Here is a 15,628-nt window from a genome sequence, read left to right on the forward strand (position 1 = left end):
GAAAGGAGAATGCCAGTACCCAGGTGCCTTCTCTTTTCCTTTCTTTATTTCAGTCTGGGGCCCTAGCTCATAGGATGGCGCTGCCACATTCATGGTGGCTCTTCGCTGTTCAGCTTTTCTGGCAGTACTCTCACTGACACAGTCAGATATGCATCTAACTTCAGATTCAGTTAACCATCACTCATGCCTGGCTCCCAGCTCTGCAGGTGGAGGGTTCTTCCAGTCTGTTGCTGGCTGTGTCCACTTCTGTCTTGTCTCTTCCTCAGTATGAAAACCAGGAGCAGTACTTCTCCTCTTCCCTTCAGTGACTACAGTGAGAGCAGACAGGTGTCATCTGTGGTGCCAGGCATCAGGCCACATTAGGAGCATCATGTTTTCTCTTTTCCTGCTAGCTATCTCCATATTGTTTCTTTCTGCCTTTTGGCCTTTATGTTCAAGAGTCCCAGTGCAGGGGAAACCCACTTAGGATATGGGAAGTCACACCCATGCTACCAGTCAGGGATCCTCTTTACCATCACCCAGTATTGCCACTACCAATTGCTGCCCATCCAAAGACCGTTGTGGGCAGTGGCACTCTAATAGGTAAAGGGTAAGAAAGGAAGGAAGGCAGGCTTGTTGGACATCTTCACTGCAGAAGTCAGTGAGTCAGTGTCAGATGCTCTTACTGTCGTTTTCAGGGGAAGCTGTAACAGACTTTATATGAAGTAGGTTTCAGACTCCTTTTTTATCACCACATCCTTTTTCTTGACATTTTCTTCAACAAGAAGTTGCTTCCAAAATAAAAGCCATGTTTTTGGGTCTTGATTCAGAAAGGCAGCGGTGTTCTAAAATGCCTGGCAAAAGGACAAGGAGGAGAAATTTTTCTATTCGGGGTTGCAGGGTACAGGGTAATCTTTTTTGTAAAATTGACTTGGAAGCCATGTCACAGTTCACAGATGGTACTGAAGTCCTGTGTGAGAAGGTGTCTTCACTCACAAATTTCCTCGTAAGTCAGGGTCAGTGGCTGGGTTGCTAGCACGACTCTGGCAGTAGGGAAAAATGAACTTCCATTATTATTATTATTATTATTATTATTATTATTATTACTATTACTATTTAATTTTTTTCCAAGACTGGGTGTTTCTGTGTAGCCTTGGCTGTCCTGGACTTACTTTGTAGACCAGGCTGTCCTGAAACTCACAGAGCTATACCTGCCTCCCTGACTGCTGGGATTACGGACATGTGCCACCACGCCTGGCTCCCTCTTACTATTTTATATTAAATGTTTATTTCCTTTAGGGATTTTGAATCTCAACTATTTTTATATTGTGCCTTCCTGCACAAAATTAGATTACCTCTCCCCGCTTTTGGTGTAAAGGAGAAATTTCTTTCTGGTTGCCAGCTAGAACCAACTGAAAATAATGCCACATGTTAGGAGTCAAGACAGTAACTAGGATTTTTTTTAAGAATTAGGTCACCCAGTGTTTTCCAAATGGCTTTTAGGGAATAATGCCATCATTATTCAAGGAACCCCCCCACAACTGCCTACATCTCATGAAAACAAAGCTATAATACTTTAGTCAGCAAATAAATTGCTCTCTTAATTTTTCTTGAAGCAACATAAGTAAAACATTTCTTTCCCTAGCTTTATTCTAGAGTGCAAATGGCTCCCTTACAGCTTTGTGCTCCGTCTCGTGCGGTAGCTCACTGAAGCATAAGCGCTTTGGCTCTGCGTTTATTTTGTGTCTGGAGAGTGGACAGACCTGCATTTTAACGATGTAGAGAGCATCTTTCGTCCAGAGTGTGGGGCAGCAGTTGTACAGTACAAATGCTTGAGAGTGTCTTAGGAGCCGCATTCCTAAGGCATGACGCTGCGAGAGGAAAATGCTGCAAGGAGAACAGGAGCAGTGGAGGTTAACTCTTCTCCCTAATGGTTTATTTGCCTTTGCTTCTCTATGTTTTTAACTTAAGGTCAGTGTTTGTTCATACATTGCTTTTACCTAGGTACTGCTCCTTCTTTCTCCACTGAATAGCCTATTTCTACATATAATATCTCGATTTCTCTACAAATTTCTCTGGGGGAAAAAAGGGGGAGAGGGGCTGAAGAGATGGCTCAGAGGTTAAGAGCATTGGCTTTTCTTCCAAAGATCCTGAGTTCAATTCCCAGTCACCACATGGTGGCCAGTAACCATCTGTAGTGAGATCCAGTGCCCTCTTCTGTCATACAGGCACATGTGCAGGCAGAACACTATATAAACAATAAGTAAATTTTTGAACAAAAAAAGGAAAAAAAAGATACTGTTATGTAATTTTTCTTTGAAGCCTCCACTTGAACTGAGTTGAAATCCCTGTATGTGTGATTTGGTCTTTTCACTCAGTAAAGTTTTGAACGTGAGCCACTGGCTCTGATGTTTACAGACTCACATCAAAGTCAGTACTGTGAGTGCCATTACCAAGATTCAACCTATAAATATCTATAAGCATCCATCACAGAAATGGGCAGGGCAAATCTGTGCTAAGCAGTCTGACGGCCCCATACTTGGAACTCAGGAAGCATGCTATTCGTTACAGTGAAACCTTAGCTACCTTATGGCTTCAAGGAGTGTTCCATGGAGTAAGCATCTAACCTTCTAAATGTCAAAACTTAAACTACAATTTTTGTGTGGACTTATTTCTGTTTCCCCTATCAAATTTACTGCCTTCTCATTGAATCTTTGAGAAGAAATAAAACACTGGACATAGTGGCACAGGCCTGTAGTCTCAGCTCTTCGGAGGCTGCACCAGGAGGATCAGTAGCATCTATGGCTAAATGAATCTAAGACTGGATGAGGCTGCATGAGACTCTGTCCCAAAGTGAAAATAAAGAGATAAAAAGAGTGAATGAATTAAAGAATAAATACATAAATGTAAAGAAAGATCAGTAATAAGCCCAGCTCAAGGAGTAGGATAGGCTTAGGTTAATTTCTTATCTGTAGAATGATTGTAGAATAAGTGGTTATTCAGTCTTTGCTAGCACTAAAGGTTTGCTAGTGTGCCACTCAATTAACATTTCCTCCAAGCTGTCGGAGCTTTTTGTTTGTTTGTTTTGTTTTTGAGACATGGTTTCTTTGTGTACCCCTGGATGTCCTAGAACTCGCTCTACAGACCCGGTTGGCCACAGAGATCTGCTTGCCTCTGTCTCCCAAGTGCTGGGATTAAAGGCGTGCACTGCCACCACCTGACTTTTCCTGGAGCTTTTTAAAAACATTGTTATATTATAACTTGAAGCCTTGATTTGAAAAAAAGTGCGTTTTTGGGTGTTGGTGTCACCCATCCTCCGCCTTGCTCTTGTGCACCTGTACACATGGGCTCATTATTTGCCTATTTTGATTAGGGGCTGGAAGATGTCTGTGTTTGATGCTTACTCAATTTTAGCCTTAATTTTGAGTTTGGATTGTTTGTGAGGTAAGAAAAGATGAAATAGAATTAAAAACAAATTTATGATTCTTACCTTTTCAAAGAAAAAAAAAGAGCCCATCGCTTTAGATGGTCCTTTTTCCCCAAAGGGTATTATTACCTGTTTTTATACTTTCCTTGCTAAACATGGTATGTTAAATTATGACTCTTCTACTTCAACCTGTGCATCCTTCCATAGGAATCAGAGAAGATCATTGCTGAGTTGAATGAAACCTGGGAAGAGAAGCTTCGAAAGACAGAAGCTATCAGAATGGAGAGGTCAGGAGATGAAAATCTTGGATGCTGCTAAGTTTTGGGGTTGTGTTTGGAGCTGTATTAAAGGGTCACAGCAGTAGGAAGATGGAGAACCACTGCCATAGGGGGTCAAGTGTGTAATAGTTACCACACCTGTATGTTGTTGGGATTGAGAAAAATCATACTAAGTAAAGGAGATTTTCATTTGTAAAAAGTAGACTTTACTTGGCAAAGGACCATATGTAAAAGCTGTTTTGACTCTAGAGTTACTTTTTGTAGAATCTTTTGTGTAAAAGGTATAGTTTAGCTTGCAAACTTTTAAAGAATTCTTATTCTGTTTATACTGTTGGAATAATTGCACACGTCTTTTTTTTAAAAGTAAGTTCTTCCTCCTTTATGAAAATGAGGGAGAAATGAGCTTTGATGTACTGATTAGCAAATGTAACAAAGAATTTTCTTACTTATGCTAGATGTTTTAAACTAGAATTATTGGGACAGGCAAGTACCTGTCTCAGCAGGTAAAGGTGCTCGCCACTCAAGCCTGATTGCCTGAGTTTGAACCCTAAGTCCCACATAAAGGGGGAAGGAGAGAATCAAGTTCACAAATTATTCCCACAATAACAGGCACACACGCACACAAACACACATGCACACATATAACAAATAAACAAAAACAAAAATAAAACCTTCCTAGAATTACTGTACAAAAATGGTGGGGAGCATGAGAATATAACATTTGAAAAAAAATCACATTTACAGACTATACTTAATGTAGCCACTCCCACTTCCCCTGTATTACATCTGTGGCTTCACTAATGTTAAAACCAGAGTGCTGGCTCCCAAGTTAAGTTGATTGCATTCTTAGATTCTGGGGAAATTGTTTGTTCATGTTGGATGCATAGCCTTAAGGAATAGAACCTTTCATATTTCTTACCTGGATGAACAGCACTTCTGCATGTGAGTATTCTGTGTGATAAGTGTATCATTCTGTGTTGTTCTTGCCAGCGTTTCATACAGCCCACTGTTCTTGCTTAGTCTGTCTTGCTTTCCAGCTCTTTTAAAACTAATGTAATTGACATTTTGGTATTAATATTCTGATTTATTCGAGTTTTTTGTTTTTGTTTTTCTAGAGAAGCCTTGTTGGCTGAGATGGGAGTTGCCATACGGGAAGATGGAGGGACACTTGGCGTTTTCTCACCTAAAAAGGTAGGAAACCATGCTGTAAAACTCAAACAAAACAGTTTGTCTCAGTAAGTCACTTCATGTCTTTCAGATACACCCATTTTTTCTAGATCCTTAACTTAATTTCAGATATTTCTGCTTTCATCTTACAGTACAAGGACAACCCAGTTGTCAAATGATTATAGGTTTTACAAAAGATAAAACCTAGGGCAATGCGCCTGTACCTTTTAGCCCTGGGTACATTTAAGCATCTTCTTGTTGCTCCTCTTGTCATCCTGACCTAGCCGAGCACCAGTTGCTTCTGCTATGCTCTCTTCAATGTCCAGTGCTTGCCTAGTGTGCGGTTATTAGCACTGGGTTTGATTTCTAGTTCCAGACATTTTGAGGAGGGTGCTGGATATCTATAATCCCAGCGTGTAAGAGCTGGAGGCTCTATAACTTCTAGGAACCATTTTTAGCTGTTGATGTTTGTGAACTTCCAGCCATTTCTTTTAATAAAGCAGCTCCAATCTCTACCCTCTAGATTGACCCTCTGCTCCCTTTTCAGCATGCTTTTTTTTTTTTTTTAGATTTATTTATTTTTTATGAATGTTCTATCTGCATGTACACCTAAAAACTAGCAGAGGACATCAGATCGCACTATAGGTGATTGTGAGCCACTATGTATGTAGTTTCTGGGAATTGAACTTAGGTCCTCTGGAAGAGCAGTCAGTGTTCTTAACCACTGAGCCATCTCTCCAGCTCCCAAGCAGGCTTTTTTTATTTTATTTATTTATTTATTTTTAATGACACTTTATTCACTTTGTATCCCCCCATAAGCCCCTCCCTCCTCCCCTCCCGGTCCCACCCTCCCTTTCCCTTCTTCACGAATACCCCTCCCCAAGTCCACTGATAGGGGCGGTCCTCCTCTCCTTCCTTCTGATCTTAGTCTATCAGATCTCATCAGGAGTGGCTGCATTGTCATCTTTTGTGGCCTGGTAAGGCCGCTCCCCCCTCAGCGGGAGGTGATCAAAGAACAGGCCAATCAGATTATGTCAGAGGCAGTCCCTCTTCCCATTACTATGTAACCCTCTTGGACACTAAACTGCCATGGGCTACATCTGTGCAGGGGTTCTAGGTTATCTCCAAGCATGGCATTTGGTTGGAGTATGAGTCTCTGGGAAGACCCCTGTGTTCAAATTTTCTGGTTCTGTTGCTCTCCTTGTGGAGTTCCTGTCCTTTCCAGATCTTACTATTTCCCACTTCTTACATAAGATTCCATGCACTCTGCCCAACAGTTGGCCTTAAGTCTCAGCATCTGTTTTGATAGTCTGCAGGGCAGAGGCTTTCAGAGGCCCTCTGTGGCAGGTTCCTAGGTTGTTTCCTGTTTTCTTCTTCCTCTGATGTCTATCCTCTTTTCCTTTCTGGATGGGGATTGAGCATTTTAGTCAGGGTCCTCTCTCTTAATTAGTTTCTTTAGATGTACAGATTTTAGTAGGTTTATCCTATGTTATATGTCTGTATGAGTGAGTATATACCGTGTGTGTCTTTCTGCTTCTGGGACAGCTCACTCAGGATGATCCTTTCCAGATCCCACCATTTACCTGCAAATTTCATGATTTCCTTGTTTTTTCATTGCTGAGTAATATTCCATTGTGTAGATGTACTACAATTTCTGCATCCATTCTTCCGTTGAGGGACATCTGGGCTGTTTCCAGCTTCTGGCTATTACAAATAAAGCTGTTACAAACATGGTTGAGCAAATGTCCTTATTGTGTACTTGAGCCTCTTTTGGATATATGCCTAGGAGTGGTATGGCTGGATCTTGAGGAAGCACTTTATTTTATGTGTCTGTTTTGCCTGTGTGCACGTTATGAATACCAAATGCATGCCTGGGCCAGATCTTCTGCAACAGAAATGCTTGTGAGCACCCATGTAGGTACTTGGGATCAAACCTGGGTCTTGTAGAGGAGCTGACAGTTGTCTTACCTACTGAACTATGTCTCTAGCCCCATTTATTATTATTATTATTATGTACTCTTTTTTTTTTTTTTTTTTGAGACTGGGTTAGTCCTGACTGGCCTGAAACTCTGTGTAGATCAGGTTCACCTTGAGATCCACGTGTCTCTTCCTCCATAGTGCTAGGACTAAAGATACATGCTGCCATGCCTAGTAGAACTCATAATCTTGTGTGTGTGTGTGTGTGTGTGTGTGTGTGTGTGTGTTGTTTTTTGAGACAGGGTTTTTCTGTGTATCCTTAGCTGTCCTGAATTTGCTTTGTAGACCAGGCTGGCCTTGAACTCACAGAGATCCACCTGCTTCTGCCTCCCTGAGTGCTGGGTTTACAGCCATGAGCCACTGCACCCTTCTAGAACTCATGTTCTTAAACAGGATGTGATAGTCAAGTCTGAGGAGGCCTTTTATTAATGACAAAGTTACAGCTAGGACTTCTGTTGACCCTCTCACTTCAGGCATTCTGGGGACTCTGAGAAGCTTTTAGGCTCAGTATATCCCTGCTGCTACAGCCTTCTCATGCTGTCTTGCCCCAAACTGATAATCTATAACCTTTTCCAGACTCCACATCTCGTTAACCTCAATGAAGACCCACTAATGTCGGAGTGTCTGCTTTATTATATCAAAGATGGAATTACAAGGTATATTTGCTTCATTTGAGTCATTTAATGTTTTCTTCTAGACATTGATAACTAAAGGAATTATCCAAAAATTGTAATAATTCACTACTTCTTCTTTCTGAAATGATTATAAATTATCTTCTCTTCTTTTCATGGTTTTAAGTGGAACCAGTTAGCACTTAGTTTTCTCTGGAAGAACCTGAATAAAAATTACCCTATATAACAACATGCAAGAGTTCACTAGCAAAGTTGGAGTGCCCTGTTTCTTATATTGTGTAAATTATATCAGTGTGTTGATCAGGTACAGATATTCATCACACTTGAGAATAAAATTTGTAGTTGAAAGCACCTGATACAAAAAAGCGGTATGTATGTATATGTATGTATACATATATATGCACACACACACATACATACATATATATATATGTGTGTACATATAAAAGGAAGTTCTTTGGGAGAAAGCAGTTCATTGTCTATAAGTGCTTTTTGTGTCTGAATGTCCCTGTGAAACACTTTTCCTTGTGTTCAGGGTTGGCCAAGCAGATGCTGAGCGGCGCCAGGACATAGTGCTGAGTGGGGCTCACATTAAAGAAGAGCATTGTATCTTTCGGAGTGAGAGAAACAACACTGGTGAAGGTGAGAATTTTGTGTTTTACTTTCTCAAGCAGCTTTTTTTTCTCTGTAGCATGAGAAATCCTTAAGATTGGGAGTTCCCTATCTCTGTTAGTGGAATTTTTTGTGTCAATCAAATATTGAAAAATAGAAAAACCTGGGATGTTTATAAATGCAAGGACACACACAGCTACTTAACATGAAAATAGCATGAACAAAAGGAGCCCATTTGTTACTGCCAAGAACTGAGCAGGATGCAGGCAATTAGGTTTGGTCTTGAATTTTAACTATTTAACAGAAAAGTAAGAGAAAAATGACTGTTCTATGTAACAGGAGAGTTGAAAAATCTTTAGTATTAGGCCAATAGAAGTTTTTTTTCTTTTTATCTTAAAGGGAAGAAAAGGCCAATTTTGTGTGAGTCCCCACCCCAACCCAATTCATTAACAGGACAGCAGCTATCTAATGACACTTTTATGCTATATGCTAGCTTCTTCCCTGAATATATAATTCTTCCTTAACCAAAATGTTAGCTTTTATTTATGTATCATACTTAAGATTTCTGCTGTATCAGATTTTATCAAAATTAGTATTTTCTGTTTTCTTCTGAGGTTTGTGAAATTTAGTTAAATGTTTTTAGCATAGCCATGGCTTCCAATAGCTTCTTATACTGACAGAAGTTCTAATATCTTGAAACAAACAAAAATAGCAAAACTCCACGCAAACAAACAAAAACCCTTGCTTTATAGACACTTCAGTCTCTTGGTTGGTTATAAGGATCTGTTGTAGTTACTGAGTCCTGATAGTGAAGCACTTTTCATTGTGTGATGGCACTAGTTTATGGTACTAACATCAGTTTGTATTCTCCTTAGTTGTTGTGACTTTAGAGCCCTGTGAGCGCTCGGAAACATATGTGAATGGCAAGAGGGTGGCCCATCCCGTGCAGCTGCGCTCAGGTAAGGCTGAGAAGATGCCAACATCGACCGCCATGTATATATGGCCTGTGTGAGCAGCTCAGGCTCTGACTCTTCATTTAAAGGCTAAACTTAGCCTAGGATTTATGTTCTTGTAAAGCTACAGAAGTGTCTTTTTAATCTTGCCTGTTGTTCTCGTTAAGAAGCCCTGGCTATGTAGACCAGGTAGGCCTCACGAAGGTTTTCCCATCTCTGCTTTCTGTTGGGATTAAAGGCATGGGCCATCACACCCAGCCTAGCAGCTGTCTTTTTGTATGAAGAGAGTAAGATTGTGTTTCTTTGAGATAGGTTTTCCCTGTGTAGCCTAGGATGACTTCAAAGTTGTAAACCTTTGGCCTCCTGAGTGCTAGGATTACAGGCATTTGCCACCCTTCCTGGCAAGATTAACATTTTAAAAACTAGAACTGTTTATTAAAATGGACTCCTTGGAACTGGGGCTTTAGCTGAGTGGTAAAGCACACTTGTTAGTGTGTACAGGGCCCTGGATTTGATTCATAGCACTTCAAAGCAAATAAATTCTCACCCTGTTTCTGTTTTGTTAGGGAACCGTATCATTATGGGTAAAAACCATGTTTTTCGTTTCAACCACCCTGAACAAGCCCGAGCTGAACGGGAGAAGACTCCCTCTGCGGAGACCCCCTCTGAGCCAGTGGACTGGACATTTGCTCAGAGAGAGCTTCTTGAAAAACAAGGAATTGATATGAAACAGGAGATGGAAAAGAGGTAATCCATAAGTGTTACACAGCCTGTATGATGCTCTGAAACATGTAGTAGCTTTCACAACAGCCTGATGATTTCTTTCTTTCTTTTTTTTTTTTTTTTGGTATTTTGTTTCTGTTTTACTTCTAGGCTACAGGAAATGGAGATCCTGTACAAAAAGGAAAAGGAGGAAGCTGATCTTCTTCTGGAGCAGCAGAGACTGGTAGGAATCTGTCCTGAATCGGCAACTATTGGGAAGGGCGCTTGTTCTCACACCTCTAGCTCTCATTGGTGCCACGCATTAACCTTCATCTTCTTAGTGAAGAACTGTTATGTATCTTCTGGCAATCTTAGTTTGAGAAAACATCTACAGAGGTACTGTTTTGTACCTTATCTTTCTTAAAATTAAATCTTTACTTCTGTCATATTCAAGAGCTTTTGGAAGAAATAATGAGAGCGTTATGACACCTTTGCCCTTTGGTAGTGCCTTTTGAATGTGCACCAGTAGTGGTTTTTTAATTGATAGTAACTGAATATTGAATTTTGTGGGAGTTTGCCTTGGTTTTGTTTCTGGCCACCTGATAGTACTAATTCTCTGCTCGTAGGCTGACGTGGGGTTGTTCTTGTGCTGGGCAGGTTGTTTTTCTTTTCTTTCTTGTTTTCTTTTGTTTTTAAGTTAAACTGTGTCTAAAAGTGTTGCTGCACAGTTGCATGTGTTAATCCTTTTCTGTTGCCCTGCATGGAGTCTGAAATCTCAGTACGGTTCTCAGTGGCTTTTGTGGTACCAGTGTAGCAGGGCTGCACACCCATCTCAGGAGAGGGACACTGCTGGCTCTGGGGTGAGAAAGGATTTGGATAAACGGTTGGAAAGTCAGTTGATCATCTCAGCCATAATGGGTTAACACTTTATGATTATTTCTAAAGTTTTATAAAAGTGTCTTATGAATAAATAAATTGCTCTTAGTAGATTTTATATTTAAAGCCAGTCACAATGCCCTAGTAGTAAGAAGTTCCATATTGTTGGGTATGATGGCATACACCTTTAATTCCAGCACTTGAGAGGTAGAGGCAGGAGAATCTCTGAATTTGAGGCCAGCCTGATCTACACAGTGAGTTTCAGGACTTCAGGGGTACAAAGATTGAATACAATTGATATAGTTTAGGAAGTTACCTTTTGTAAACAAAACAAAAACAAACAACAACAAGAAGCAAAAACAAACAAACAAACAAAAAAAACCAAAAAAACCGGAAAAGGAAGCAATGAGAAAGCAGGGAGAAGGACCCTGGCTTCTTCCCTTAATGTGAACTACAACATATGGTTCAGCCTTATGCCATGTTGTGTTCTATTGGAAAACTGTTGCATTGTGGACCATGAAAGCCAAGACACTAAACAAAAGCAGCTTTTATCAGAGCATTTGGTTCTTGGCAGTAGGGTAAACCAGTTAATTTATTATCTTTAAACTTATAGTTAAGTCCTCAAAAACTATGGATTGGGAGAATAAATAAAGTGTTTGGAACAAGAAGATATTGATGTTATAGGGAGAATATCTCTTGGCTTTGGCTTTAAAGGCTGGGGCTTGAAAGATTTGTGTTATCATAATTATGTAGTATAATCTAATAACATGTCCGTGATGTTCTGTGAGACATCAAAGAGGAAAGGTATAATTAAGCACTATGTATTAACAGTAGTGTCTTCTAGTTAAGTATACAGTGCTTTGTAATTTACAAAAAGCTTTAACATCTATCATTTTACTTGATAACATGCAACAACTGTTTGGTAGCTATATATGTAAATGAAATATATAACATTGCCTTTCCTTCATAGTCGATATTAAGATTGGAAAACAATGTTACTGTGCATATGTACATTAAAAAAATTTGCTTCAGTAATGGCCTTATATACCTGCTAAGTCATGGATCTCAACCTTAAACTTAAGTTTCCTAATTTATTTCAGTACCTCTCAATCACTGGGAGTCTTTTAAAAACAGGTAGTGATTGAGGTCTGGGGGTGGGATCCGGGATTCTAGTTTCTCTGAGATTCCCGGGTGGTGCTGGTGCCAGTGGCCTTGTAACACACTGAGCAAGTGGGTGTGAAAGCATAACAATGTGTGGTGCTCTCCGTCAGCAGAGTTGCAATCATTTTATGCCTTGATGCAAAGGCAGCGATGGGGCTCAGCCCAACCGAAAGCCAGCTGTCTGTGGGGCTGAGGCAAGAGGGTCACAGGTTCATAGCAAGTTTGCACAGCTCTGCCAGACACTGCCCACAAATCTAAAACAGACAAAAGGGAGCAGGTGGTTATAGTTTAGAGGGACAGAGATTATATAGCATATAAAGGGTCTAGGTTTAACCCCAAGGAAAAAAAGGAAGGGAAGGAGAAAGAAATACTAATAAAGAGAAATTAAGTTGTCTTTAAGATGTACTTAGTGTTGGTTTTTAGGGGGCCATCTCTAGTCTTCAGGTGATAACACTCTGGTTGCCATTTCTTGTGTGTGTCTAAAGGTAAGCTAGAATAGTAAAAAAGAAGTTCCCTCATAGAAGGGAAGTTACTTTTCATTGATAAGTCTAGCTCTCTTGTATTTAAGTTTCTTGACTTTGAGAGGAACTCATACCTAACACTTTTAGCCTAAAGATTATTTACCAGTAATACTGATAGAGAAGGTATTTTTTTTATGATTCTGTTTTGGTCAACTAATACGTGCCCTAAAAAGATTGAGAGGATATGAAGAAAATGCTGTTTTTACTAGATATTTTATTAAAATATTCATGAATTATTTTTAGATAATGATTATCTTTAAATTTTTAAAATATGACAGTATTAAAAATTGGAATTCAGAGTCAGTGGATAAAAATGCTTGCCATCAAACTTGATGACCTGAATTTTATTTCCGGAACTCACACTGCAGAAGGAGAGAATTACCTCCTGCAGTTGATCCCTGACCTCCACACGTGTGCCATGGCAGGAACAGGTTCAAACGCACACGCGTATGTATGTGTGCACATGCATGCACATGTACATTGCATAGCTTTCTAAAATTGGAGCTCACGAGTTTTCTGTGACGACAGCTCCCCAGACGCATCTCCCTCTTCTGCTTGTGAGCCTTCTTTACAGCTGGTGCTCTTGTACACCTGTGTCTTTCATCCTTGCATTCACACACTTCCTGTCTTTCCTTTTTCTCAGTTGAATATAGTTGTTTTTTTAACTTTCCCACAGGCCCATAGTGCATTTGTAGTAAGTGTGGATGACTCATTTAGTGATGGGGAGGGGCCAGGCCCAGGTGTTATTTCTAGCTCTTTAATCAGGTGTACAAATAGCTTTACGTCTTTTTTAATTGAAATGAACTTATGTCTTGTTTTTGTATCATGGTCAGAATGAGATATGATGGTAAATTTAAACTTTAAAGAGAAGATATTTTATGGAGCTAGTAGTATTTTTAAATAGTATTTTTAAAAAGAATGAAAATTATGAGTGCTTGGTTTAATTTGAGTTTTTCAAATTTATGTAAACTATTGTGTTTCATTTTAGAGTTTAAAGTTATCTTTGATTTCTCAAGTCTGACACTTAAATAGTCAGAATAGTTGTCATTTTCTAAATTCCCAGTCATACTCACTTTATCCCTAAGCAATTAAAAAACAACCAAGAAATAAAATAATAGTTATGTGGAAGAATCTAAGATAATTTTTCTTCTATCAAACTGAGTTTGTCTAGTTGAAAACAAATGCATTCAATTCAGACATGCTTCTCCCTCCATGTGTTGATGTCTTGAGGTCGGGAAGATGCTTAGTCACTGAAGCAGCTACTGCACAGCATAAATACCTGAGTTCAGATGCCCAGAACCCAGGGGAAGAGCGAGGCACCACAGCTCATGCCTGTGACCCTCGTCTCAAGAGTGCCAGACAGGGGCATCTCTAAAGCTTATTGGCTGGCCAGCCTGGCTGAACTCAGGAGCTCAGAACATTGTCCTTGGCCCTTCTTTCTTTCACACAGACAGACACACAGACACACACACACAGAATTCGACTTCTGCATTTTTTTCTCTTGTGGTACTTGAATTGAGCCTGGGGCCTGGCCCATGCTAGGTAAGTCCTCTTACACTAAGCTGTACTTAAAGCTCATTCTGCCTTTTTTAACTCTGAGAAGACTAGGGACATGATGTCCTAGTGAGTCGAATATTTGCTGTGCAAGCGTGAGGACTTATATTTGGAGCCCCCAGCACCCAAGTAAAACCCAGGCATGGAGGCCTGTATCAGCCTAACCTGGGGGAGGAGAGTCAGGTGGATATAGCCAACAAGTTTAGTCCCAACGGCAAGCTCAGGGTTAGCAAAAGAGGCTGTCTCAAAAAACAAGTTGAAGAGACATAAAGGAAGATCTCCAACAGATCTCTGGCCATATACCATATACAGTTCAAAAGTTTAGACTATCTAAGCATGCCTTAATCTGCTTTTCCTTGTTAAATTTCTAAGTAGAGTTTATAAGTGGGTTTAGTACCTGCTTATTTAGAAGAAATCCAGATCTATAGCATTATCTTTAAATTCAAAAGCCCAGGGGCTGGAGAGATGGCTCAGAGGTTAAGAGCACTGTCTGCTCTTCCAAAAGACCCAGGTTAAAGTCCCAGCACCCACACAGCAGCTCACAACTGTCTGTAATGCCAATTCCAAGGGATCTGACACCTTCACACTAATGCAAATAAAAACTTTTTAAAAGCAAACAAAACAAAAACAACCACAAAGCCTACTCATTGCCATTATTGCAGTACTATTCCTCCTGTGGTGGCATATGGTCCCTCCTAAAGTGACCATACATACAGATAATTGTGCCTGGAAGACAAGAGACACTATTAAATTTTAATGTCTTTAATAGGTGTGGTGGTGCATGTCTTTAATCTTAGCACTTGGGAGGAAGAGGCAGGCAGATCTTTTGAGTTCAGGGTCAGCTTGGTCTACACAGTGAGCAAGAAAAACTTTTGTTAACAACAGTTGGTTAGGAGAGCTGTGTTCTTAGCTTAGTGACTGAGAACACAGGCTGCTCTGCCAGAGGACCTGGGTTTAATTTCCAGCAGCTTACAAACATCTGTAATTCCAGTTCCAAGGGATCCAGCACTCTCTTTTGGCTTCCTTGGACACTAAGCATGCACATGGTTCACTGACATGTGCAGGCAAACACCCATAAAATCAAATAAAAATAATAAACTGAAAACAAACAAACAAACAAACAAACAAAAACCAATTGGCCAGATAGTGGTGGTGTAAGCCTTTAATTCCAGCACTAGGGAGATAGAGGCAGCCAGATCTCTGTGAGTTCAAGGCTAGCCTGTTCTACAGAGTAAGTTCCAGGACAGCCAGGGCTACACAGAGAAACCTTGTCTTGAAAAACAAAACAAACAAACAAAAGAACAGTTGGTTTTGGGCTGAAAAGATGGCTCAATAGTTATGCTATAACAGAGGACATAGGTTCAATTTTAAACACCCATATGAAAGCTCAAAAATGTCTGTGGCTCCTGGCCAGGGCATCCAGCACCCACTTCTGGCCTCGGCAGGCACCAGGCACACTCATGGTGCACATAAGCAAATGTAGACACACACACACACACACACACACACACACACACTCAAATAAATAAAAATAAAAAAGGACGAAAAGAAGAACCTGAAAGTGTGTTGTGAGGCCACACTTTGAGCCGAGGTTTAATTTTTCCCCCTTGCTTTTAAGAGGAAACAATGTTGCATCTCAGATTACTGAAAAGACGGTTGAAGTGCATCCATTTAAATACACAGACTATATTCTGTGTGTTTATTGGCAGCATTGTCACTTAAAAGTAGCAGTCCTCAAGTAGCTGGAAATCATATGGGTTTTCTCCATAGAAAATATAAATTGTTTTCT

The 15,628-nt window shown here is 40.1% G+C and overlaps 1 protein-coding gene across 14 annotated transcripts in view; it reads left to right on the plus strand.

The window, feature by feature from the left end:
- Kif1b (kinesin family member 1B) overlaps nt 1-15,628 on the plus strand; it is a 138,151-nt gene that overhangs the window by 55,419 nt on the left and 67,104 nt on the right. For all 14 annotated transcript variants that reach the window (XM_021636181.2, XM_060379057.1, XM_021636171.2 and 11 more), the window contains 7 exons: nt 3,614-3,693; nt 4,800-4,875; nt 7,405-7,484; nt 7,996-8,102; nt 8,948-9,031; nt 9,592-9,772; nt 9,899-9,971. In XM_021636181.2, coding sequence (XP_021491856.1) covers nt 3,614-3,693; nt 4,800-4,875; nt 7,405-7,484; nt 7,996-8,102; nt 8,948-9,031; nt 9,592-9,772; nt 9,899-9,971 — 681 coding nt within the window. The remainder of the gene's footprint in view (nt 1-3,613; nt 3,694-4,799; nt 4,876-7,404; nt 7,485-7,995; nt 8,103-8,947; nt 9,032-9,591; nt 9,773-9,898; nt 9,972-15,628) is intronic.

The sequence above is a fragment of the Meriones unguiculatus genome, chromosome 3 (genome assembly GCF_030254825.1).
Source record: "Meriones unguiculatus strain TT.TT164.6M chromosome 3, Bangor_MerUng_6.1, whole genome shotgun sequence".
In the NCBI taxonomy this organism is placed as follows: Eukaryota; Metazoa; Chordata; class Mammalia; order Rodentia; family Muridae; genus Meriones; species Meriones unguiculatus.